The sequence below is a fragment of the Coprinopsis cinerea genome (assembly GCF_000182895.1).
Source record: "Coprinopsis cinerea okayama7#130 chromosome 12 map unlocalized cont3.12, whole genome shotgun sequence".
NCBI classification, from domain to species: Eukaryota; Fungi; Basidiomycota; class Agaricomycetes; order Agaricales; family Psathyrellaceae; genus Coprinopsis; species Coprinopsis cinerea.
In genome coordinates, this window is record NW_003307533.1 from 12,614 (window position 1) to 35,743 (window position 23,130).

General features: G+C 51.9%; 5 protein-coding genes across 5 annotated transcripts; 2 read left to right on the forward strand and 3 right to left on the reverse strand.

Moving 5' to 3' along the window:
- Window positions 1-27: 27 nt before the first annotated feature.
- CC1G_15368 (hypothetical protein) lies at window positions 28-1,284 on the reverse strand (the record flags this gene model as incomplete). The annotated part of the gene is made up of 6 exons (XM_002910044.1): window positions 28-33; window positions 97-127; window positions 227-342; window positions 466-486; window positions 734-765; window positions 1,230-1,284. The coding sequence occupies 6 exons, from the start codon at window positions 1,282-1,284 to the stop codon at window positions 28-30; spliced, it is 261 nt and encodes an 86-aa protein (XP_002910090.1).
- Window positions 1,285-9,089: 7,805 nt separating this feature from the next.
- Window positions 9,090-10,530, reverse strand: CC1G_10467 (hypothetical protein; the record flags this gene model as incomplete). Its single annotated transcript, XM_001834541.1, has 11 exons — window positions 9,090-9,305; window positions 9,360-9,383; window positions 9,442-9,501; window positions 9,557-9,601; window positions 9,658-9,708; window positions 9,765-9,812; window positions 9,866-9,925; window positions 9,982-10,038; window positions 10,092-10,232; window positions 10,287-10,421; window positions 10,528-10,530. The coding sequence occupies 11 exons, from the start codon at window positions 10,528-10,530 to the stop codon at window positions 9,090-9,092; spliced, it is 840 nt and encodes a 279-aa protein (XP_001834593.1).
- A 3,704-nt stretch (window positions 10,531-14,234) lies between these two features.
- On the reverse strand, window positions 14,235-16,104 carry CC1G_10469 (hypothetical protein; the record flags this gene model as incomplete). The annotated part of the gene is made up of 6 exons (XM_001834543.2): window positions 16,046-16,104; window positions 15,673-15,981; window positions 15,416-15,609; window positions 15,179-15,247; window positions 14,928-15,095; window positions 14,235-14,743 (listed from the first exon to the last, which is right to left on the reverse strand). Exons 2-6 carry the CDS (start codon window positions 15,906-15,908, stop codon window positions 14,235-14,237), a joined length of 1,176 nt encoding a protein of 391 aa, XP_001834595.1. The 5' UTR covers window positions 15,909-15,981; window positions 16,046-16,104.
- Window positions 16,105-18,269: 2,165 nt separating this feature from the next.
- On the forward strand, window positions 18,270-19,844 carry CC1G_10470 (hypothetical protein; the record flags this gene model as incomplete). The annotated part of the gene is made up of 7 exons (XM_001834544.2): window positions 18,270-18,418; window positions 18,480-18,642; window positions 18,721-18,806; window positions 18,879-18,917; window positions 18,975-19,441; window positions 19,517-19,736; window positions 19,835-19,844. 7 exons carry the CDS (start codon window positions 18,270-18,272, stop codon window positions 19,842-19,844), a joined length of 1,134 nt encoding a protein of 377 aa, XP_001834596.2.
- A 708-nt stretch (window positions 19,845-20,552) lies between these two features.
- CC1G_10471 (hypothetical protein) lies at window positions 20,553-22,785 on the forward strand (the record flags this gene model as incomplete). The annotated part of the gene is made up of 9 exons (XM_001834545.2): window positions 20,553-20,834; window positions 20,899-20,956; window positions 21,030-21,203; window positions 21,262-21,335; window positions 21,412-21,818; window positions 22,025-22,132; window positions 22,338-22,371; window positions 22,593-22,614; window positions 22,679-22,785. 9 exons carry the CDS (start codon window positions 20,553-20,555, stop codon window positions 22,783-22,785), a joined length of 1,266 nt encoding a protein of 421 aa, XP_001834597.2.
- Window positions 22,786-23,130: the final 345 nt, after the last annotated feature.

A 23,130-nucleotide genomic window follows, 5' to 3' on the forward strand; every position in this document is an offset into this window, starting at 1 on the left:
TTGGGGGCGGTTTTAAACGTTCAAGCCTCAGGTCTATCGCCCAAAAGATGGATGAGCTATGGCCATTTTCGTCGCACCGGAGGACTTTATACTCACCAGAACTAATGCTTCGATTGCTTTGTAGCCTCTAGTCAATGGGGTTAGATTATTGTTTGGGTTTGCCTTTTTTCTGTATTCCCTCCTTGAATTGTGTCGTCCTTAGCCTGAACGATATCTGTACCCTTACCTGTGGGGACACCTCGCTTGAAGTGGCTTGGGCGCTTTTTTATTAAGCGCTTGTCGGACCGAATCACCGATCTCGGCCGTTGATCCGCCGGGCCTGAACGATTGGCACCGCGGACCCTATTCTAGTTGTTGGTTTCTACCCCATCAGCTCGTTTGAAACCACTGCACCATTACAGGAGACGGGGGTGAGTATACAGGGCAATGTAAATTGTTACTTAATATAACTGTATAGCTACTTACAGTTATAGAGGCTGTGATGGACTAGAGGGTTCCATGGTAGGGGTTAACGAGTGGGTTAGTAAATGGATTGACATAACTTAGGTTACAAAGAGGGTACTAGGAGGAGTCACGGTTTCAACCCTTACAGATATTTGGAAACCGTGAAGGGTACTCAATGCGATGTTGAATGTAGTTGGAAGGGAATTTGAGGTACAGCCTGGGTACGACGAGGTACTGCGTAAGGTACTTCGAGGGTATGATAAGGTACTTTGAGGGTACGATAACGTACTTCAAGGTACTTTGAGGGTACGACAAGGAACTCTGAGGTACTTCAAGAGTTAGATGGTTTCTATTCGTATGTAAGTATTGAAACCCTAAGACGAGGTACTGCGGGTACTGCGGAAGGTACTACAGGTACTCCAAGGTACTACGGGTACTACGGGTACTCCAAGGTACTCCAAGGTACTCCGGGTACTACAGGGTACTACAGGGTACTACGGGTACTACGGGCTAACCCTACCTTAACCCTAACCCTAACCCAAACCCTAACCCTAACCCTAATTTTAACCCTAACCCTAACCCTAACCCTAACCCTAACCCTAACCCTAACCCTAACCCTAATCCGGTTACTTCAGGTACTACAGGGTACTACAGGGTACTACGAGGTACTATGAGGTACTCCAAGGTACTCCAGGTACTCCAGGTACTATGGGTACTATAGGTACTACAGGTACTCCATTAACATGGCCATGTTTTTCGGAACATAATATTAGTGTACGATTTACCGAAAAATTCGTTTTTTTTTGGTACGACGGGACGATGAACGGACGATGACGTCATTTTCCCACGGCGGACGACGGACGACGTCGTCCGTAAACATGGCCATGTTTTTCGGAACATAATATTAGAGACAGTGGTGACACCACATACAGAGGGTGACCACTCCGACTCAGAGAGTGGTGTTCCTGGAACACCGGTTGCGAGCGAGTCACACTCGGACTGAGGGAGTGGTGTTCCTGGAACACCACATACAGGAGGCTGACCATGTCGCGAAGAGCGAACACTAAACCAAACCAAACCTTGAAACCAGAGCGGAAGTGCCAGAGAGCTGAGAGCGACGAGAGAGGCGAGAGCGATGAGCGACTTGTAAGCCAGAAAGCTATGCAGATGTATTGACGAAGAGGTCAAGCTGAGGAAATACAGAGCAGACTACCTAGCTTATATACCTATTCTACTGTCTACATAGCCGCAGTGAGTCAGAATGACGAACAAATGGTGAAACATCGAAGAACAATAAGAAAGGTCATGAGGCTGCGCGAAGGCTGCGCGAAGAACAAGAATGAAACAATAATGGAACAAGAAGGTGTCAGAGTGTGTCAGAAGAGCAGTGCGTAACAATAAGGACGATAGAGTAGGGTAAAGGGCAATGCGAGGCAGTGTTCCATGAGTGAAAGAGTCCATAGAGGGAATAAGGAGCGCGAAGGAGTAAAGGAAAGTGGAACGATAAGATGCGAAACAGATTAGATAAGATAAGATGAAAAACAGGGGCTATACCGGCTGTTCACGACATTACCCCCCTTCTAAGCCTCATCGTCCTCGATGACCAATGGTAGGCGGCGTCCAAGTTCCCAGTCGAGGTCGGTAGGCGGAGCGTCGGTGAAGTTCTCAAGTGGGCGCCAGGGGAGAGAGCTGAAGACGGTGGCGGCGATGCGGCGTGGTGCAGAGGGGTGTCGCTGGTGGAACTCCTGCACAATCTCGGGTGCGTGCTCCAGGTTCTCCTCCGGCTCCCAAGTGTCATCCGTCGACCCGTAACCCTTCCAACTGACCAAATACTCCAGTTTGCGATTCTTTCCTCGACCTCTCCAACGGCTGTCCAAGATGTCGTGAACCTCGTATTCAAGCTCCCCCTCCAGTTCGACAGGCTCAGGCGGAGGTGGCAAAATGCCATTGACATCATTGCCTTTCCAGGGGGAGAGCTTGTCGACGTGGAACACAGGATGAATGCGGGAGAGGGACGGGGGAAGTTCGAGGCGGTAGTCGAGGTCGCCGATGCGTTCGGTAACTTTGTACGGACCAAGTTGAAGATCGCCGAGTTGTGCGGGACGGAACCTTGATCTGGACGTCCTTCGCGTTAAGCCAAACGTAGTCGCCAACCTTGAACTGATGGGCTGTTCGCTTGCCGGACTCGTACACATCCTTCTGTTGGGCCTTCTCGAGACGTAAGGCAGCTTCCACATCCTTGCGTGCTTCTTGTAGCTGCTGGACACGCTCGTCAACAGGGCGGATCTCGGTTCGCTTGCCGATGGGGATGTTGAAGTGAGGAATGTAACCATAGAGGACTTCGAAGGGTGAGTGATCATGAGCAGAGTGGACGCGGGAGTTGATCACAAATTCGGCCATCGGTAGGTGCTTGTCCCAGTCATCCTGTCGGCGGGAGACGTAGAGGCGGAGGTACTTCTCGATTTCTTGGTTGGCCCGTTCGGTCTGTCCGTTGGCCTGAGGGTGATAGGCGGTCGTGAGGTTGGACTCAATGCCGAGGCGCTTGAGCAGAGTGCGCATGACCTTAGAAGCGAATTGAGGTCCTCGATCGCTGATGAACCGGAGTGGTAGGCCGTGGAGACGAAACACTTCACGATAGTAGATGTCTGCGACGCCTTCGGTGGTGATGTCAGATGTGCAGGGGAGGGCGTGAAGGACCTTGCTGTAGTGATCGGTGAAGACGATGATTGCGTCGTATCCATGGGGCTTCTGGCAACTGTCGCGAAGAGCGAACACTAAAGCCAAACCAAAGACCAGTAATGCGGGAGCAGATAAGAGCGGCGAGTAAGATAAGAGCGATGAGCGACGAATGCAGATGAAGGCTGAAGCGATGTATTGACGAAGAGGTCAAGCTGAGGAAATACAGAGCAGACTACCTAGCTTATATACCTATTCTACAGTCTACATAGCCGCGATGAGTCAAAATGACAAACAAAATGGCGAAACGTCGAAGAACAATAAGAAAGGTCATGAGGCTGCGCGAAGGCTGCGCGAAGAATAAGGATGAAACAATAATGGAACAAGAGAGTGTCAGAATGAGTCAAGAGGCAGTGCGTAACAATAAGAACAATGGAAGTGGGGCGAAGGGTAATACGAGGCAGTGTTCCATGAGTGAAAGAGTCCATAGAGGGAATAAAGGAGCGAAGGAATAGGGGCAAGCGAAACGATAAGATGCGAGACAGATCAGATAAGATAAAGTGAAAAATAGGGGCTGTACCGGCTGTTCACGACAGCAACTGGGTAATGAGGTCAACTCCTACCGTCTCCCAAGGTCCTTCAGGAACGTCCAACGGCTGGGTGGAAGCTCGAGGATGCTGGGTGTGCTTCCTCCGGGCGCAGACATCACAGCCGTCGACATACTTCTTGACAAAGGCTCGCATCGTTGGCCACCAATACTGTCGCTCAACTCGCTCGAGGGTTCCATGTACGCCAGGGTGTCCAGAGGTGGGGTCGTCGTGACACTGCTTGAGGACGTCGCGTCTGAGTTCGTCATCTGGAGGTACGTACACACGGCCTTTGTAGTAAACGAGGCCGTAGTCTTCCTCCCATTCAGCGAGTCCGGATGTGAGGCGACGAGGCCCTGACTTGCGGAGTTGGGCGAGTCCATCTAGGACCTGAGATTCGCGGGCGCTGGCTCGACGAAGTCGATCTTCGAGGGGATTGGCAAGGACGGTGTGGGCGGCTGCGAGCTTGGCGAAAAGCTCTGGTTTGAGAACAACTTGTTGCTTGTTATCCTCTGCGTCCGCAACCTGATGAGTGTCGAGGCGGGATAGGGCATCAGCTTGGGTGTTGGCCTTTCCAGGACGATGGGTGAGCGTGAAATTGAAGCGAGAGAGGTAGAGGGACCATCGGGCCTGTCGTCGACTGAGATCTTGTGCAGTGCGCCAGTATTCCAGGTTGGAGTGATCAGTAACAATCTCGAACGAGTTTGGGGAGTCCCTCCAGGAAATGTCGCCAGTCCTTGAGTGCTTCGATGATAGCCAACATTTCTCGGGGTCGTAGATTTCATAGTTGCGTTCGGCCGGTTGCATGGAGGCGGAGCGGAAAGCAACGGGGTGCCAGAGTCCATCGTCGAGCTTCTGAAGGAGGGCTCCTCCAGTGGCAAACCCAGAGGCGTCTACTTCAACGCGAGTCGGTCGATCGGGGTCCCATAACGTCAGGATTGGAGCGGAGGTGAACGCATTTCGGAGGGTGTCGAACGCCTGTTGTTGCGGCTCGTTCCATTGCCAGGGCATGTCCTTCTTAGTAAGGTCGTTGAGAGGTCGGGCGATAGTAGCGAAATCCTTGATGAAACGACGGTAGAAGTTGGCGAAGCCCAAAAACCCACGGACAGCGCGAAGGTTGCGGGGGATAGGCCAGTTGCGGACTGCCTCTACCTTGGCAGGGTCCATACGGACTTCTCCCTCCCTAATGACCAGGCCGAGATACTCGATCTCTTCCCGCTCGAACTCGCATTTCTCCGGACGAAGGTAGAGGTCGTGCTTCTTGAGACGACGGAGGACTTCGTGTACGACTTGGCGATGCTCGTCGAGGGTAGCCGTGAAGATGAGGATGTCGTCCAAGTAAACTGCGACCTTTCCTGAAGCAATGAGATCAGCAAATATCGAGTTCATGAGTGCTTGGAACGTTGCCGGGGAATTGGTGAGGCCGAAGAACATAACCAATGGTTCAAAGAGTCCCTGGTTGGTGGCGAACGCGGCCTTCCATTCATCTCCTTCCTTGATACGGATGTTGTTGTAGCCCCATCTGACGTCGAACTTGGTGAAGTACTTGGCGCCGCGGAGTCGGTTGACAATGTCGGAGACAAGGGGGAGGGGATACCGGTTCTTCACCGTAATCTCGTTGAGCTTCCGATAGTCTTGAACGAACCGGAGTTTTCCATCCTTCTTCTTGACAAAGAAAACCGGGGAGGCGAGGGGCGATTTAGATGGTCGGATATAGCCTTTCTTGAGGTTCTCCTCGAGGAATCGGTTCAGTTCCTCCTGTTCGTTCTGCGACATAGGGTAGACTTTGGTGCGCATGGTGGCCGGTGCTCCTGCAACGAGGTCGATGGCATGGTCCCAAGGCTTGTGCTCCGGGAGGCGATGAGACTCGGATTCAGAAAAGACGGAAGCGTGCTGTCGGTACTGGGGTGGAACCATCTCCTCGAATGTCTTTCTGGGGTTTGTCCTTCTGGGATTTCTCGGATTGAGGGTGTTGCGAAGGGACACGAGGAGGTAAAGTTTCCCCCGGGCTAAGACTGTTCCGAACCGATCGTACTTACCTCACTGGCAGGCGATTGCTCCAACTTCAAGCCCGTTTCAAAGGTCTAGGCTGCCCCTTTTAGGGTCAGCGTTTTGCCTACGATCGATGCTCCATCGCGCCAGAAAGGGGGCATCGATCTCACCTAGGTTTTCCGAAATCAGGTAGGTGACTCGTTTGCTCCGCGTGCGTCAACGCCTTACCAATTGAATAGCCCTCTCGTCTTGGGTGGATCTATGAACGCCAAAGGGGGGCTTCAAAACGAGCCCAAGACCGGCCGGATTGCTTCAGAACTGGGGGAGATATACTCACTTCAACCGATCCCTTCCCCCAAGATTCAGGTAAGCGCCGGTAGTTCCTCGTGTGCGTGATTATGTTACTGACGTCCTACCCCTTTCAACTTGGGCCCACTTTCAAGTGTATATTTCTCAATTCAAATGAACCCCGAACCATTGGAATTGAGGTTGAAACCGGTGTGTTATACCCTTCCTTTCAGCCTCTTTCACTACCCAGTCACAGATGGGAACTCTTTAAACTTAGTACTAGACTCTTGTAGATCCTAGACATTTATCTAATACATTGTTTTATATACATACAAATAAATACCTAAGTTACGGTAATTGAGAGGATAAGAGGTGGATGAGGGAGAGGAGGAGAACTTTGGGCGCTAAACTGACAACGGATCACGGGATTTGGTTAGGTATGCCCGATCGGGGACGGAACCTGATCGACTTACCTCTTTTGGAAAAGGCTCCACAGGTGGTATCCTGTGGTTTCCATTCTGTGTCGGCGTTAGAAACCAACAATGAGGAAAGAGAGGGAGGAGAGTGGTGGTGTAAGTACAGGGGAGAGGAAAGGAAGAAGAGAGGGACTATCCCGGGTAGGGAGGATGATAGAAGTAGATACCGAGAACGACAGACAAAAGGTTTCAAACCACGAACAAGTTTGGAAACCAGGTACAACAGGTGCGGGGAGATACGATGATGCCGACCCAAGGATGGTGAAGGTGGACCTTGGTACTACGAGGTTTAATCGGTTTCAATACTTGGTTCCAATTGGAAACCCTGGACGACGGACGATGGCGGACGACGGACGACGGACGATGAACGGACGATGGCGGACGATGGACGGACGACGGACGATGGCGGATGACGGACGACGGACGATGGGACGGACGATGAACGGACGATGGCGGACGACGGACGGACGATTTAGTGTACGATTTACCGAACAATTCGTTTTTTTTTGGTACGACGGGACGATGAACGGACGATGACGTCATTTTCCCACGGCGGACGACGGACGACGTCGTCCGTAAACATGGCCATGTTTTTTGGAACATAATATTAGGGATTGCTGGATACGCCTGGTAGTCTCTTGTTGCTCGGCAAGCAACTTGAGAAGAGTGGTGTCGGACATACTGAGATCGGGGATAGGCTTTGCGGGTTTGGTAACGGGGTCTTGTTGGACGAGCAGCAGAGAAGTGGGTGGGGATAATAAAGATGGTGATAAGGTGGAAGTGGGAGGTTCGTTATCTGAGCGTTGGGCAACAGACGTGTCCTCCGACTCCCTGGGGATGGGAAGTGGTGTGAGGGCGCGGCGAGGAGTGAGGGTAAGGGCTGTGGTGGGGGTGGAGTGTCCGGAGCGGCGGAGACTTGTTACTGCGGGAAGGGCTTCTGCTAACGCGGCGTAGGTAACGTGAAAGGGGACGGGTGTTTCGGAGTCTTCTTCTTCGGATTCGTCTTCCTTGTCGTTGTCGTCCTCTTCCTCACTGTCTTCTTCAGATGATGTTGACGGAGGGCGAAAGGACTTCGGTGTGGTACTGGTGGTTGCTGTTACTGGGGCAGGGGTAGAGTCGGCGGAATGGAAAGACTGGGGAGAATCTTCTGGTAAGAGCTGTGTGAGCGGTTGGCGGCGGAGTTACTGGTGGGGATTTCTTCTTCGATTCTTCTTTCCTGGATTCGGCAAATTCGCGGGCTTTTACGGCGTTGTCGGAGGTGCAAACAGCAGCGTAGAAGCTGGCTGTCTGGAGGCGTCGTAACTGGTGAAAGGTGGGCCGGAGACTGAGGCGGTAGGGGCAGGGGGAACTGTCACACTCTACAACCTCTTCCTTGCTATCGAGGTGGCAGTCGATGCCAAACCACTTGTCAGGGTTGAGGTCTTTACTAGAGGCGAAGAAGTGTGGGTATCCTGCGCAGCTAATCTTGACGGTGTCGGAAAACCAGAGGTGCCAGAGTAAGACCTGATCGGCAGGTCAACCAGAGTGCCAGGGGATCCGGAATGCAGGGACAACGATCGGCGTTGCCAGTGCACGGGGGTAGCTTGACCTAATGTCGCGAAGAGCGAACACTAAACCAAACCAAACCTTGAAACCAGAGCGGAAGTGCCAGAGAGCTGAGAGCGACGAGAGAGGCGAGAGCGATGAGCGACTTGTAAGCCAGAAAGCTATGCAGATGTATTGACGAAGAGGTCAAGCTGAGGAAATACAGAGCAGACTACCTAGCTTATATACCTATTCTACTGTCTACATAGCCGCAGTGAGTCAGAATGACGAACAAATGGTGAAACATCGAAGAACAATAAGAAAGGTCATGAGGCTGCGCGAAGGCTGCGCGAAGAACAAGAATGAAACAATAATGGAACAAGAAGGTGTCAGAGTGTGTCAGAAGGCAGTGCGTAACAATAAGGACGATAGAGTAGGGTAAAGGGCAATGCGAGGCAGTGTTCCATGAGTGAAAGAGTCCATAGAGGGAATAAGGAGGCGAAGGAGTAAAGGAAAGTGGAACGATAAGATGCGAAACAGATTAGATAAGATAAGATGAAAAACAGGGGCTATACCGGCTGTTCACGACAGACCACTCCGACTCAGAGAGTGGTGTTCCTGGAACACCGCATGTGAGCGAGTCACACTCGGACTCAGAGAGTGGTGTTCCTGGAACACCGCATGCGAGCGAGTCACACTCGGACTGAGGGAGTGGTGTTCCTGGAACACCGCATACAGAGGGTGGCGACTACCAGACTCAGAGAGTGGTGTTCCCGGAACATCAGAGCAACAGCGGCCCACCACCTCATCTCAGAGACTTGAGCAGGATGCGCCCAGGGTCCCCCATACTCTCCCCTGACCCTTTCCCCCAGGGTCAGTCCCCAGGGTCCCCCATATTCTCCTCTGACCCTGTCCCCCAGGGTCAACCATATTCTCCCCTGACCCTGCCCCCCACAGGGTCCCCCATATTCCCCTCTGACCCTCTCCCCCAGGGTCAGTCCCCAGGGTCACCCATATTCTCCCCTGACCCTGCCCCCAGGGTCAGTCCAATATGACCCCAGGGTCAGACCGACCCTACTCCATTTTTTCTCTCTCTATAACCCTAAACATGGCCATGTTTTTTGGAACATAATATTAGGTCGTCGAACTCCTGCGCATGGCTATCGCTGAACAAGGGTCCCCCAGCACCGTTGAAGAGAGCGAACCCGAGGTCGGCGCTCGAAGCCACCATGTGAAGCTGGATCATATGCGACGCTTTGCGCGCGCGAGACTCGAGCATGGCCTCGACAGTCACAACAGCGCTGTCCGTCTCTTCCATCTAGAAACGTAGACATAGTTAGTAATATCTCAGGTAAGTAGGGTAAATACATACCAGGGCGTCAAGAGTCTTAGGCGTCTGAAAGTTTGGTTTCAACTAAGCACCCCAAGTGGAAACCATACTCGAAGAGGCTTACCTTGTCTTCCCCTTCCTCTCCCTTTTTGTCAGGCGTTGCCTTCGTCTTCTTTGCCCTAGCCTATGAACAAGACGACGTTGGTTTCAACCGTCGAAGACGAATGGAAACCACCCACCTCTTCCCCTCCCTTCCCGCCTCCCTGGCCATCATGGCGATACTCCTACACCGAATGTACGTGTTGGTTTCAACACACGTCGGCAAATTGAAACCACTTACCCCTTCCGCTTCAACCTCCTTCCCTCCCTTGCCAGCATTGCCGTCATCCTCCTACGCCCAAGGTAAGCCTTCATTTCAACGCGCGTTGACGAATAGAAAGCACTTACCCCTTCCCCTTCAGCCTCCTTCCCACCGTCGCCTGCATCTCCACCATCCTGCAACGCGGAACATTGGTTTCTATTTCTTGTCGAGAATAGAAACTACCTACCTCTGCCCCAGTGAGCGCCTTCGGGGCTCCCTCAGCCTCACCGTTCCCTCCTTCGGCGTTCTAAGTGCCTGGTAAGCGCTGGTTTCTATATATCTTCACATATAGAAACCACTCACCTTCCCTCCGTTATCCTGTCCACCCAGGCTCTCGTCGACAATCTCAACATCAGAGTCCTGGGGCGTACGTGTAAGTGCTGTCACCGCGATGTTTGCAATCCACGACTCACCTTGGCGCTGTCGTCGACAGCGGTTTTGGGTTTCTTTGGAGGACGTCCTCCGCTTTTCTTTGCCCCCCTCTTCGCAGGAGGACCGGTGGTGGAAGGTTCCCCCTCGTCGTCCGAGGATTCGACTATCGCAGGGGTCTTGGGCTGTGTGGTTTCAGGTAAGTATGAGCTACACATCGGTCGACTCAGAGGACTCACCTTGGCACGTCTTTTCCCCTTTCCACTGGTCCCCTCCATCTCCTTCGCCGATCGCTCTTGCCCCTCCTGAACGTGCTGCTCCGCGGTTTTCGTCGATCGCCGACTCCTAGTCGTGGTAGAACCGTCCTTGGGCGGCTGTTGGGGTATAGGTAGTTAGCTTCTGCGTCGCCAATGCTCCCCACAGCTTCGAACGAGGCGAACGCGAGCTGGGAGCCGGTGTAGGGCCTAAGGAGTCACTCACCATTGCGGGTTCTGTTGCTTTGGGGCAGATTAAGGGACAGAATGGTAAGCACAGGTGTGTGGAAGGTATAAAATAGTACTCACCTCGATTTAATGCGATTTACACTGGGTTACTGAGGGTGTAAGAAGAGAAGAGGGTGGGTGGTGGAACGAAGGAGAGAAGGAAAATTTATGGGAGGGTGGCATGAGACCTTGGCTGACTCAGACGATCGAGGTCAATTTACTTCCGCTTTCGACTTGGGATAATCTTCACCGATTTATTTGATTTTAGGCTCGTTCGAAAGCGCTTTTTCCATCGATTCTAACGGTTCTAGCCGTGTAAAAATCCGTGCATTATTCGTGGAGGTACGGGCGGGACAATGGGAGGTATGTCTGTGGGCGGATCAAAGGTGTCCCTGGTGGATCGGGTGGCCTGGTCGGCGGTTTCCTCCGGTGTTATACCAATTTTCCAGACGGAACTAACCCCCTGAACAGCCTCTTGTAAGCCCTTCCTCAACGCATACGTATATGAGGGCTGAATGACATGATAGACACCTATCTACCTCAAGTATACCTGTGTGTGGAACAAATCGGTGTGCGTGATTATAATAATGACGTCATTGCCCTCTCGATTGGGGGCGGTTTTAAACGTTCAAGCCTCAGGTCTATCGCCCAAAAGATGGATGAGCTATGGCCATTTTCGTCGCACCGGAGGACTTTATACTCACCAGAACTAATGCTTCGATTGCTTTGTAGCCTCTAGTCAATGGGGTTAGATTATTGTTTGGGTTTGCCTTTTTTCTGTATTCCCTCCTTGAATTGTGTCGTCCTTAGCCTGAACGATATCTGTACCCTTACCTGTGGGGACACCTCGCTTGAAGTGGCTTGGGCGCTTTTTTATTAAGCGCTTGTCGGACCGAATCACCGATCTCGGCCGTTGATCCGCCGGGCCTGAACGATTGGCACCGCGGACCCTATTCTAGTTGTTGGTTTCTACCCCATCAGCTCGTTTGAAACCACTGCACCATTACAGGAGACGGGGGTGAGTATACAGGGCAATGTAAATTGTTACTTAATATAACTGTATAGCTACTTACAGTTATAGAGGCTGTGATGGACTAGAGGGTTCCATGGTAGGGGTTAACGAGTGGGTTAGTAAATGGATTGACATAACTTAGGTTACAAAGAGGGTACTAGGAGGAGTCACGGTTTCAACCCTTACAGGATATTTGGAAACCGTGAAGGGTACTCAATGCGATGTTGAATGTAGTTGGAAGGGAATTTGAGGTACAGCCTGGGTACGACGAGGTACTGCGTAAGGTACTTCGAGGGTATGATAAGGTACTTTGAGGGTACGATAACGTACTTCAAGGTACTTTGAGGGTACGACAAGGAACTCTGAGGTACTTCAAGAGTTAGATGGTTTCTATTCGTATGTAAGTATTGAAACCCTACAGACGAGGTACTGCGGGTACTGCGGAAGGTACTACAGGTACTCCAAGGTACTACGGGTACTACGGGTACTCCAAGGTACTCCAAGGTACTCCGGGTACTACAGGGTACTACAGGGTACTACGGGTACTACGGGTACTCCGGGTACTCCAAGGTACTACAGGGTACTACAGGGTACTACAGGGTACTACGGGTACTGCGAGAGGTACTATGAGGTACTCCAAGGTACTACGAGTACTCCAGGTACTCCGGTTACTTCAGGTACTACAGGGTACTACAGGGTACTACGAGGTACTATGAGGTACTCCAAGGTACTCCAGGTACTCCAGGTACTATGGGTACTATAGGTACTACAGGTACTCCATTAACATGGCCATGTTTTTCGGAACATAATATTAGATGTCGTTTAGAATGAGGGCTGTTTGAGCGACGATGGCGGACAATGACTGACGATCGGCGACAATGGACCGACGATGGACTGACGACGGCAACGATGGTGCGACGATAGGTGACGACGGACTGACGAGGAGAGACGGTGGCCTGACGATGGACTGATGGTGGGCGACGATAGAGCGACCGGTGCGACGATGGACGACGATAGACTGACGATGGGTGACAATAGACTGACGATGGTGCGACGATGGACTGACGATGAGCGACGATGAACCGACAATGAACGAGGGGTCGACGTCGGAAAGGGCGTTTGTTGCGACGACGGGCGGCATTCTATTCGAGATGTCGTTTGGAAAGAGGGCCGTTGGTGCGACGACGACGGGTTTGTAACACGGCCATGTTACGGGAAGTATATTATTAGTGTTTGCTCGTCATCGATTTCACCGCGCCGAATATTTTTCAGGACCTATTCCGAACGCTTGAAGAACCCACGCCTCAAGAGTTAAATCGTTTCTTACCTTCTCAAATCCTTCACGCGTTGTATACGAGCCAATCTCCACCTTCCGACGTTCCGACGCGTATCGAGAGCGGGACATCTGGCTATACGCACGTTAAAGGGGATAAGGCCCAGATATATTTCACGAAACACACCTTTCTGTCGCAATGTACAATGTCCGACCCCTGGCTGCTTAGTGCTCACTGCTTGGTGTCGCGAAACGAAATCGGTCGCGGCTGCTCGCGTAGCCGGAGAGCTTTGAATTGAAGCGGAGATTACATACCCAAAGCCCCTTTCCACCCGGTATCGCCTACGGGTATGACGAGGCCATTAGGGCAATGTTCAGGGAGTGAAGTTGGTCATGCTTCAGGAGTTAAAGTTCCCCAATGAACCAATCATCGCCTCACCATCGCACAATCCTGACCCCTAAACATTCAAGCTAACTCAGCGAACCCAAGAAAAACCATCGTAGGGATTGATTGCATGGGGTATCGATTCTGCAGTTACACAAAGAAACAAAAAACACAGGGTTCGGCAAAAACATATTGTCCAAAAATGTGCAGGGGTGAGCTCGAAGAGAGAGTGTGGTGTGATGTAGCGAGCGAAACGGGATCGATAAGCGAACGAACGTGAACCAAAAAGAGTTCAAAAGGATGTTGTGAATGACAATAGACCAAACAAAGTTCGAACGATGCCAGAAATACCAGAACGTTTGAAACGGGATCGTTCGAAAAAGAAACCGGAATAGGATATATAATTAGCAAACTAATAAGCAGAGACGGTCCTATAGACAGCGAAGATTCAAGAATGCAAGCGAAAAGTCGAAGTGGGGATATACTGTAAGCAGTCAGTCGATGAGTTTAGCCCGATCGGTGAGGTTAGCCAAGGGTTGAGGAGTCGAGGGTCGGCGTTCAGAGTCGTTTCGTGGAGGCGTACGTGAAGGAGCGTGCGGTGAGAGTCGGAATTAGATATGGATGGAACAAGACTGGGGATGTCGACGGTGGAGGTGACAGTCGCTCGTTCGGCTTCAGCTGTAGCAGAGCTACGAATTCGAGTTCGATTTCTAGTCGAGGTTGTTGGAGGTTGGGATCGACGGGCGAGGACGGATCGGCGGGAGACGACAGAGACGAGCGAGAATGGTGGTGGGCGAGAAAAGACGAACGAACGACGACGACAATGGTCAAGAACCATCCGCGGGGTATGCATAGAAGCCCATAGTCCACAACACGGACTTCAAACAAGGCCATGCCCCACCCAAGTAAAGCACGGTATCAGAAGAGGAGCGACGAGGACGCGCTCTCGTTCCTCACTCCCCGCCGAACCGAACCACCCACCCATCCGACGTCGCCCATCATCGCCATTCCTCACTTCCTCAACACCGTCATCCATCAACTCCTCGACGTCGTCTTCCTCGGCGACGACGAACTTCCCGCACTCGTCCTCACACCCGCACCTTCTCCCCTCTCCAAATCCCTCTCCCTTTCAGCCATCTCCGGTCGACTACTATTCGGATGCTGAACCGGCTCCCACTCATTCTCATCAATATCAATATAGGCATCATCGTCATCCTCTTCCTCCTTCGAACGCCTCCCTTCCCCATCCACACCTCCCACATCCTCACCAAGTCCTTCCGGCTCACCCAATCCCTCTCTCTCCTCCCCCTCCTCGGCATCCTTCGCCTTAGCCTTCCCACCTCTAGCCTTGCCCTTCCTCCGTTTCGCCTTCCTCGACTCATCGAGCACGATAACGCGCTTATACTTCGCAGCAAGTTTCTGTCGTAGGACGGCGATAAAGTGTACGACCGTGAAGAGGATACATTGGCCGACTGCGATACCGATGACATACGCTGGGAGGAGCTTGCCGGAGCCGTCTTCGGAGGGGTCGAGGAAGGAGTAGGCTGTGCGTGGGGAGTGGATGTGGTTAGCGTCCGGAAGAGCGCGTAACGAAAGATCACCAAGGCGTCAAAATGGAAAACGAAAACGAAAGGGTGGTGGGTGAGGATGACGAAGGACGGAGTCAACGACGAAAGAGACGAGGGAATAAAGAGCGATAAACGATATATCAGTACAGAAAGGACTCACTATAAAACCCCTGCGTCTCATACGTGATATACGCAACACCCAAATACGAGCCCAACAGCAATATCGTAACCGGGAGGGTGATCCACGGGACAGGCGGGCTATTCGTGAACACCAGCTCGCAAGCGGCGAAGAAGGCGTTGAGGATGTGCACTGAGACGGCGTTCCAGGCTGCGAAAAGTAAAAGGGTATTCGAGGGCGTCAATCAGTCAGTGTTCAACGACAGGAGAGGGTGAGGAAGAAAAGGGACTTACAGCTCCAAGTCGTCTCCCACACATGCGGTCCTCCCAACAACGCCCAATACACAATCGTCACGATGAACGCTGTCCAACAAAACCATCAGAATCAATCAACACTCGAATCACATGCAGGATGGAAGGAATGGTTCGATTGAGGAACTACTTTCGGCGATCGTGAAGCACCAGTGGTGAATGTGATGGAAATGGGGAATAGGGGAAGGGGAGATGTGGAGAAGGAAAGGTGGGACTCACGAAAGGTGATGACCGTCGAGTAGAGGATGACATGCAGCGCTTGTAGGAAGCGAGGCCACGATTGCTGGAGGGGGTACCCCGCGCCCGCCCCATTCCGTCTCCATCGCAGCGCGTAGCATATCGTCTGAACTCCTGAGGCGAAGAAGTAGGCGCACAGACCGATGTAGGTGAGGTTGGTAAAGTACGAGAGGTAGCTGATCATACGAGCGCAGAAAAGTCAGCACGCAACCGCGAAGAACTCGGCGACGACGACGCACCTATCGCCATTCCCCTGGCTAACATACTCCTCCAAGAATATGATAGTCGTGATCAGGATGTAGAGCGCGACGATAATTCGTAGTCCTCCAAAGATGAACGGGTTCCGGAATATGGGCGACGTGACGTATTTGTGTTCAGGGTCGAACGTCCTTGAAGCCCAGTCGCTCTTCTCATCCAACTTGTGCTTTGGCGGTATACCGAGCAGGGCGTAGAACGATTTTCGATTTTTGGTCATGGTGGGCGAAGGCGAAGAAGAAGGGGTGGAAAGGAGCGTGTAGGGCGTCGTTAGACCGCGAGTAAAAGGGCTTCTGAAAATAGTTTTCGTGAAATCAGGAACACCGAGAATAGCCTGAAGCACCGAGAAGCACTCACTTGGGTATCGAAAGGCGTTGGAACCAGGAAGTCAAAACGTCGAGACCTCTAAACAAGGCGGAAACAGGGGTCGAAGCCAAATCGGAAGTGTCGATTGTCGAAATAACGTCGAAAGGCGAGTTTCTTCTAGTCTTCTAGGCAGCGAGTTTCGGGTGCTGCAGCGTGTCGAGAGCAAGGACTTGAGCACCAGATCCAAGGGGAGCCAATTTGGAAGGGTATGGTCGTCGCCAAAAAGATCGTTCTCTGGTCTTCTGCCCGGTCAACTTCCATCCAAACTTGATATCGATTAGGGGAAAGGCGATATGACGAGGTCGACTCACCGAAGAGCAACGAACGCAGCTATTCCCAGCTCAACAACACGTCACTTCTTCCAGTTCTACCCTTCGAGAGGAACGAGCGTGTGGGGCTGGTTCTCCGAATTCAGGGGGCCCTAACACCGTTCGGGGTGGTCGTAGCTGTCGTATGAACGGGTTCGTAAAACGCTCAAAAGCGCAAGTCGACGAGCGATAAAACGTAGCGCTCGTGGGTTCGAGAGATAAAAAGGAGGTCGAGGGGAAAAAGTCGCCAGACCGTCGAGGACCGGGTGACCACGACCACTACTGACAGCGCAAAAAGGGTCCAAGTGTGTGCCAAACTCGAACTCTTCCCACAATGCACCAGCGCAATGTGGACAACCCACCGTCAGCTGATGCGCTGTTCGGGTCTAGCAACACCAACCGGGAACGACCAAACGGGGTTGGTTGCGATAAGCAAATAGAGAGCGCGCTGGTCCCCTCTCACTCGGGCGCTGTGCGTGGTGGTTGGAAAAGGAAGGTGACGCGGTTGGGGAAGAAAGTCGTCGCGAGGGCGGCGCCGAGAGTTTCGGAGACTTGTGATTGTCCTCTTGGGTCGGATTTGGACCGGATAGAGTAAATTCGCTGGAACCGGCCAGGGAACGAGGAGGAGAGGGGAGGGAAGAAAAGCATCTAGCCATGTAGACAAGGTAGTTATACTCATGTTCATTCAGGTCGTGTGCACCGTCATATCTATAGACAGCATTTGATGTTCTTTTTGTGTCAGTTTCTAGGGAGTCATAGATCATCACTGTCAGGTTCAATAGCATAGCCGCAATGGACCTTCCTTCGACGATAGAAATGAAGAGGGTCTGCCGAGAAAGGCTGATACAGACGTTCGAAGGGATGAGGATTCCTGGCTCGATAACTTCGACGTTGTATTGCAGTCAAAACTAGAGATTTCACAGCAAGCGACGCACAGTCTAGTTGAAGGCGATACAAGCAAGATACATCTGGTGACATCAACGGAGGTTGGCTGGGTACGTCTCGGTCCAACATCAGTGGATTCAGGAGGATCCACAATAGTCAAGGCTTTGTACTTACGCGTGCTGGAGTATGGACTGAATTGACGAGCGCTGACGAGCGCCAGGGGTACGTTAAGCGCCCTAGTTTCCAAATCCAGAAACGCAGCGGCGTAAGGATTCTAAACGTTGTTAACTGATCCCAGAGTTACACGGGGCAATCTCGCTCTTTCTCGAGTCCACGACCAACGGAAGACGGCGTCACGGAGTGTTTTAGGTCGACGGTTATCCAAGGTTGGAGGCTCGAATCATGCGGAGGCGAAGGTGAACGATGAGCGCGGACGTCTAGTAATTCAAATTACTCGACACGCTTCCTGCCTAAAGAACTGACCTTGCCTATTCCTTCGCACCTCAAGGCGACTACTTAAGTATCGATCTTAATCACTTTCCATACCCCAACCCACTCGCTGCTTCCATCCCATCGAAAGCCTTCGCTGGAGTATCACTGTGGAGCTTCTGGCAGAACATAACGTTAACGTTAACACCAGCAACTCCAACTCCTGACCTGCAAAGTGCTGGACAAGCCGTGTAATGCAGCAATCTGACAGGTAAGGAGGGTGGTGAAGAAGCGTAGAAGAGTGGAGATCAGAACGGAACTCGTGTCACCCCTCATGGCACGAGGGTTCCTTCCTCTCTCCCAAAGTCCTAAGCAGACACTGCTAGTCAATTAATATTCCGGCTATCGCGGTTCACGTCATGGTCAAAGTACGCGATAGTCGCACTGAAGAGTTTGCGAAGGATACACAAGCGCATACAATGAAGCGGTATAAAAGGCGACGAGTAAGGGATGGTAGTGGATGAGAAGTCGCCGAGCTCCAGCAACACGACCTTTGATCTAGCAGGTCACTTTCGTTCCCCAAGTATACCAGTATGAAGCTCGTCACGTTCATCTTTACTGCCCTCGTCCAACACGTCATCTCCACCTCTGCTTCTCCCACTTCCGCGAGCGTGGAAGACGGCGCAGCCATCGCGAGCAGAACTCAAAAGGGATGCACCAAGATCGACGTTCTCAAGGAATGGTAAAGTACCACCTTCCTTACCTTCCATCGGTCGACTCAGGACTGAACTGGACCAACGCAGGCGCGACATACCCGTCCAACAACGCCTCGACTACATTCGCGCAGTTCAATGCCTTCAAGCTAAACCAGCGGACATTACACTACCGCGAGAGGGCGTGCGCTCGCGGTACGATGAGTTCCAGGCCTCACACGCTGATTTAACCCACCACGCACACTGGCCTGTGGTACGTCGCAAAATCCAAGCACTATTGAACTAGATTCAGTGTATCTGACGCAGTGATCCCATACCCACTGAACGGCAGGGACAATTCTTACCATGGCATCGATACTTTGTGTTCTTGTACCACAAAGCGTTACAAAAGGAATGTGGATACAAAGGAACCTTACCGTGCGTCTATTCTTTCTCTCGTTCAAACGATAGGACGATAGCTGGATGGTCTAACCCTCTTTTCTCACTCAGATACTGGGACTGGACTCGCGACGCTGATTCTGGCGTACCGTAAGCCTCACCTCTCCTTCCCCTCTCACCACTCACACCACATTCACCGCACACCAGGTTCTCATCCTCCCCCCTCTTCGATCCCATAACTGGATTCGGAGGGGACGGCGTTCCAGGTACCTACACCGGCCCACCCGAGGTCTTCCCGCACGACCCAATCGGTCCCTGGCCCCCCGGCGTCTCCTACCCTCCCATCCCCTTCCCCCCCTTCCCCGGCTTCCCCTCCGGGCCGCGCTCTCCCCAAGGCTGCGTCCCCTCCGGACCCTTCGCCCACCACACCGTCATAATCGGTCCAAAGGCCACAGACGTCAACCCCCGCTGTCTCGTCCGCGGGATCTACGAGGACGTGAAGAAGAATGTGAACAGTACAGCGCTGAAGGCTACGTTGGATCAGCCGACGTTTGAGGCATTTAGGAACTTTATTGCGGTGCAGGGTGAGCCGCTGGAGCCTGGTTCGGGGATACATTGGGCTGGACACGCGATTGTGGGAGGTACAATGAGTGCGGCGGGGTCGTCTCCTGGCGGTACGTCGCTTCTCCTTCATTCGTATTCATCTTAAAACGGGAACAGTAAATCACTAACTCTCGACGCATCTACAGACCCCCTCTTCTACCTCAACCACGCCAACCTAGATCGTATCTGGGCGAAATGGCAAAACGCCGATCCAGAAAAGAGACTTTTCGAAATATCAGGAAATACAACGATGTGGCCGCCGTTCGTCAACACAACGCTCGACTACGAGATGCCGTTCACGACCATTTCCAAACCGATTAAGATTAGGGATGTCATGAATACCGGGTCGTATCCACAGTGTTATAGGTATTTTGATTGATACTATCGATTTGGCATTAAACTTGCCCAATGGAAAGGTGCTACAGTCGAGTCGAATTGCGTACTTATTCTGTCTTTCGATTCAGTACCTTTTGAGGTCGGTTTGTCCATTGTGTACAACGCTAGTGCGGTGGATTCCAAAGTCAGAGTTGGTCGGATTTACATGAAACATCACGTTACTAAGGAACGGGAACGGGCGTCTATTTCCTACTATATCTTGCATGCGATTCTTTTTAATTTCCTCTACCCGTGGACAATGAAGTTTGAAGCCAACCGACTCAGCGCGAAGCTCGGCGCTTATGTTACTTTAGGGCCGATCAATTTTACTCGACCCTGAAAAATCCAAAGAAGATTTACCCGTGTTCATTCGTCACAGAGTACCATAGCCATATCTACATGTCACGTCCCTCCCCCAATAACTATTCCCCGGTGTCCAAGTAGGATCCAGCGATCAGTAACCCAAGTACGCCAGGCCAAATAATCCAAACGTGGTTGGTTGGTTGGTTGGTTGATGGCACAGTTGACCCAATAAGAGCCGGCCGGGCAGCCCAGAGACTCGCCGATTCGATACTCGAGCACCCATTTGGCCCGACCTCTTAACCCAAGTTACATGTAGGGACCCAAGTGGGACCCAAGTTACTTTATTGTCAATCGCCTGGGACGCGTTTCGGCAGAAGGTTGGTTCCCATCCGTCTCGGATGTGGGGTGCACGCCTCCATGGTTATATAGGAACGATGTGACCAGCGCAAGGCTCGCTCAGTTTGGCCCTCTCTCTCTCTCCCACACGCGTCGTGTCTGATAACAATGCTTCCGTGCAAACTCCCAGTCTCCCTCCTCACTCTCGCCATCGGGTTGGCGAACGTTAACGCCTTTCCGGCCTATCAGTCGCTTGGGGGTCTCCCCAAGCGCCAGCTCGAGACAATTATCCCTGGACTGCCGGTTGTCAATCCTGGCCCTCCACCTGGACCGTTGGCAGATCCGGGCTTGAAGTTGGTTAATGATGCGGCGCATCCGTATCAGGCGCCTAGGCCGCATTTGGATCATAGGGGACCTTGTCCGGGGTTGAATACGTTGGCGAATCATGGGGTATGTCGCGTTTTGGTTGCGAATGATTGTGCGGATGTTCATTTACAATTGGTACTTTGTGCAGTACCTTCCCCGGTCGGGTATCGCGACGCCCGCTCAGATCGTTCAGGCTGTCATGGAAGGTGAGCTTGACCTCTCCTTGTGGGTCCTCGTAACGAGAATTCGGACGCTGATCGAGGGTTACGGCTTGTTTAGGATTCAACATGGAGAACACGTTCGCGAAATTCGTTACCTATGCGGCCTTCCTGGTCGACGGAAACCCAATTACGAATTTGATGAGCATTGGAGGGAAGACTTGGAGGACGGGGATTATCGAACCTCCACCTCCCGCGACTGTGGGAGGGCTGAATACACCTGCTATGTTTGAAGGTTCGTCTCCCCCGCCAGCCCTACGGATTGGGAAAAAATGATTGAAGGTTTCTTTTAGGCGATGCGAGTTTGACGCGCGGGGACTTTTATTTCGGTGATAATCACAGTTTCAACCAGACGTTGTTCGATCAGGTACGTGCTTTCTCGTTGACTTGTACGCGAATGGTTTTTTTCTCATGTTGAGTTGACCGCATATCCCTTTGGACAGTTCGTAGAATACAGCAACATCCACGGAGGAGGATTCTACAATCTGGAATCTGCAGCTGAACTGCGATACCGGCGAATCCAGCAGTCGTTCGCTACGAACCCGGAGATGAGCTTCGTCTCTCCTCGCTGGTTTGTAGCGTATGCCGAGTCGATGTTCCCCATCCTCTTCTTTGTTGATGGGAGGAACCATGACGGTCCGTGGAGCAACCTCACCATGGATACGGCAGAGTCGTTCTTCAAGGACGAGAAGTTCCCTGATGACTTCCATCGGGCACCTGCTCCGTTCAGCTTCGAAGGTCTAGGGTACCTGGTTACGAGCCGACCTATGCCTCCTGGAAGAAATGTTGGAGGAGCGGGGAATTATATCCCTGATCCCAACTCGGCGGACCTCAACTCGTTCTGCAAGATGTATGAGGACTTTGTGAACGATATTGTCGTTGCACTCTATCCGAATCCGACGGGTTTGTTGAGGAGAAATTTGATTAAGAATTTGGAGTACTTCTGGACGGGGATGTTCGATCCTGCTTGTACCGAGGTGAAACCGTATGGCACACTGTAGACCCCTTCTACGAGTAGAATACATATGTCCTAACCCTCTCGACTTTTCCTGTCAGTTCAATGAACTGCGACCCGCTCTTCGTCTCAAACATCGTCCGAGCGTTGGTATATGCATCCAACGACGTCGTTAGAGCGAAGAAGACGATAAGAAGGGAAGTGACGATGTAGGGCACATTCCCCTTGCAGACAGAGGGTGAGGAAGACAAGAATGTGAAGAGCGAATGGAGGGACATGAATAATTGAAGACCTGGTGGGAGGACGGTACTTAATTAGTTTCGACACTTTTCGGATAGAAGGATATCAGCTAACCGACGAAGTCGAGGTTTACGCCGGACATATCTAATTCGAATCAGAAAGATTGTGTTTTAGAGGAGAAAGGGGAGGAACAAAGGGCGCCTGGGGAGTATGTACCGCAATTCTGCACCGAGGCTTTATAGCTGCTGAAATACCCACATATTTCTCGTGTACAATGGGAAGAACCCAGCGCCACTAGGTTTCCGTCAGCCCTCCTGGATTACGATCTGCCCTCAAAGAGTAACTTTGCCGCCCTGATACCACTAGCAAATGATTATCATTGGCCGATAAATGATTCACATAACACCGTGAAGCACATTCTCGACGAAGCAGTGCAGTTACGCAGCTTGTGGTAAGTGCAACAAACTCATCATGTCTTCATCACCCTTCTTCTAACGTATACCGCGGCCATACAGAGGTCGGGGGCTGTGGTTTGATGTGCAGGGTTTGTTTCATCGCATCCAAATCGCCCTACTCAGTGAATTTCGACCCACCCGTCATCAGATGCGGCTTTAGAGCATAACTTTGCACCCCAGAATAGTGAATGCAACATCGCCCTCGGGTGGATTTGGGAAGGTGCAAACTCCCGGTTGAATCGCCAGCCCTCAAGTCGGTAATTGAAGTAGAATATGATTGCAGAAACGGATTATCCGGACACACACAGAGGGGTAGAGATAAGTTAGGCTAAAGTATCAGATAGCTAGACGTTTAAAATCGACAGAGACGATGATGATGATGTTGTATATACTCCAGGAGATCGCAGCAAGGATATCAAAAATCAGGAAACGAGAGAACGTCAAAAGGTTGCATACTACGGGGTTAGTAAAGGAAGTATAAGCAAGGTAAGAAACTAGTAAGGCGCAAGCGA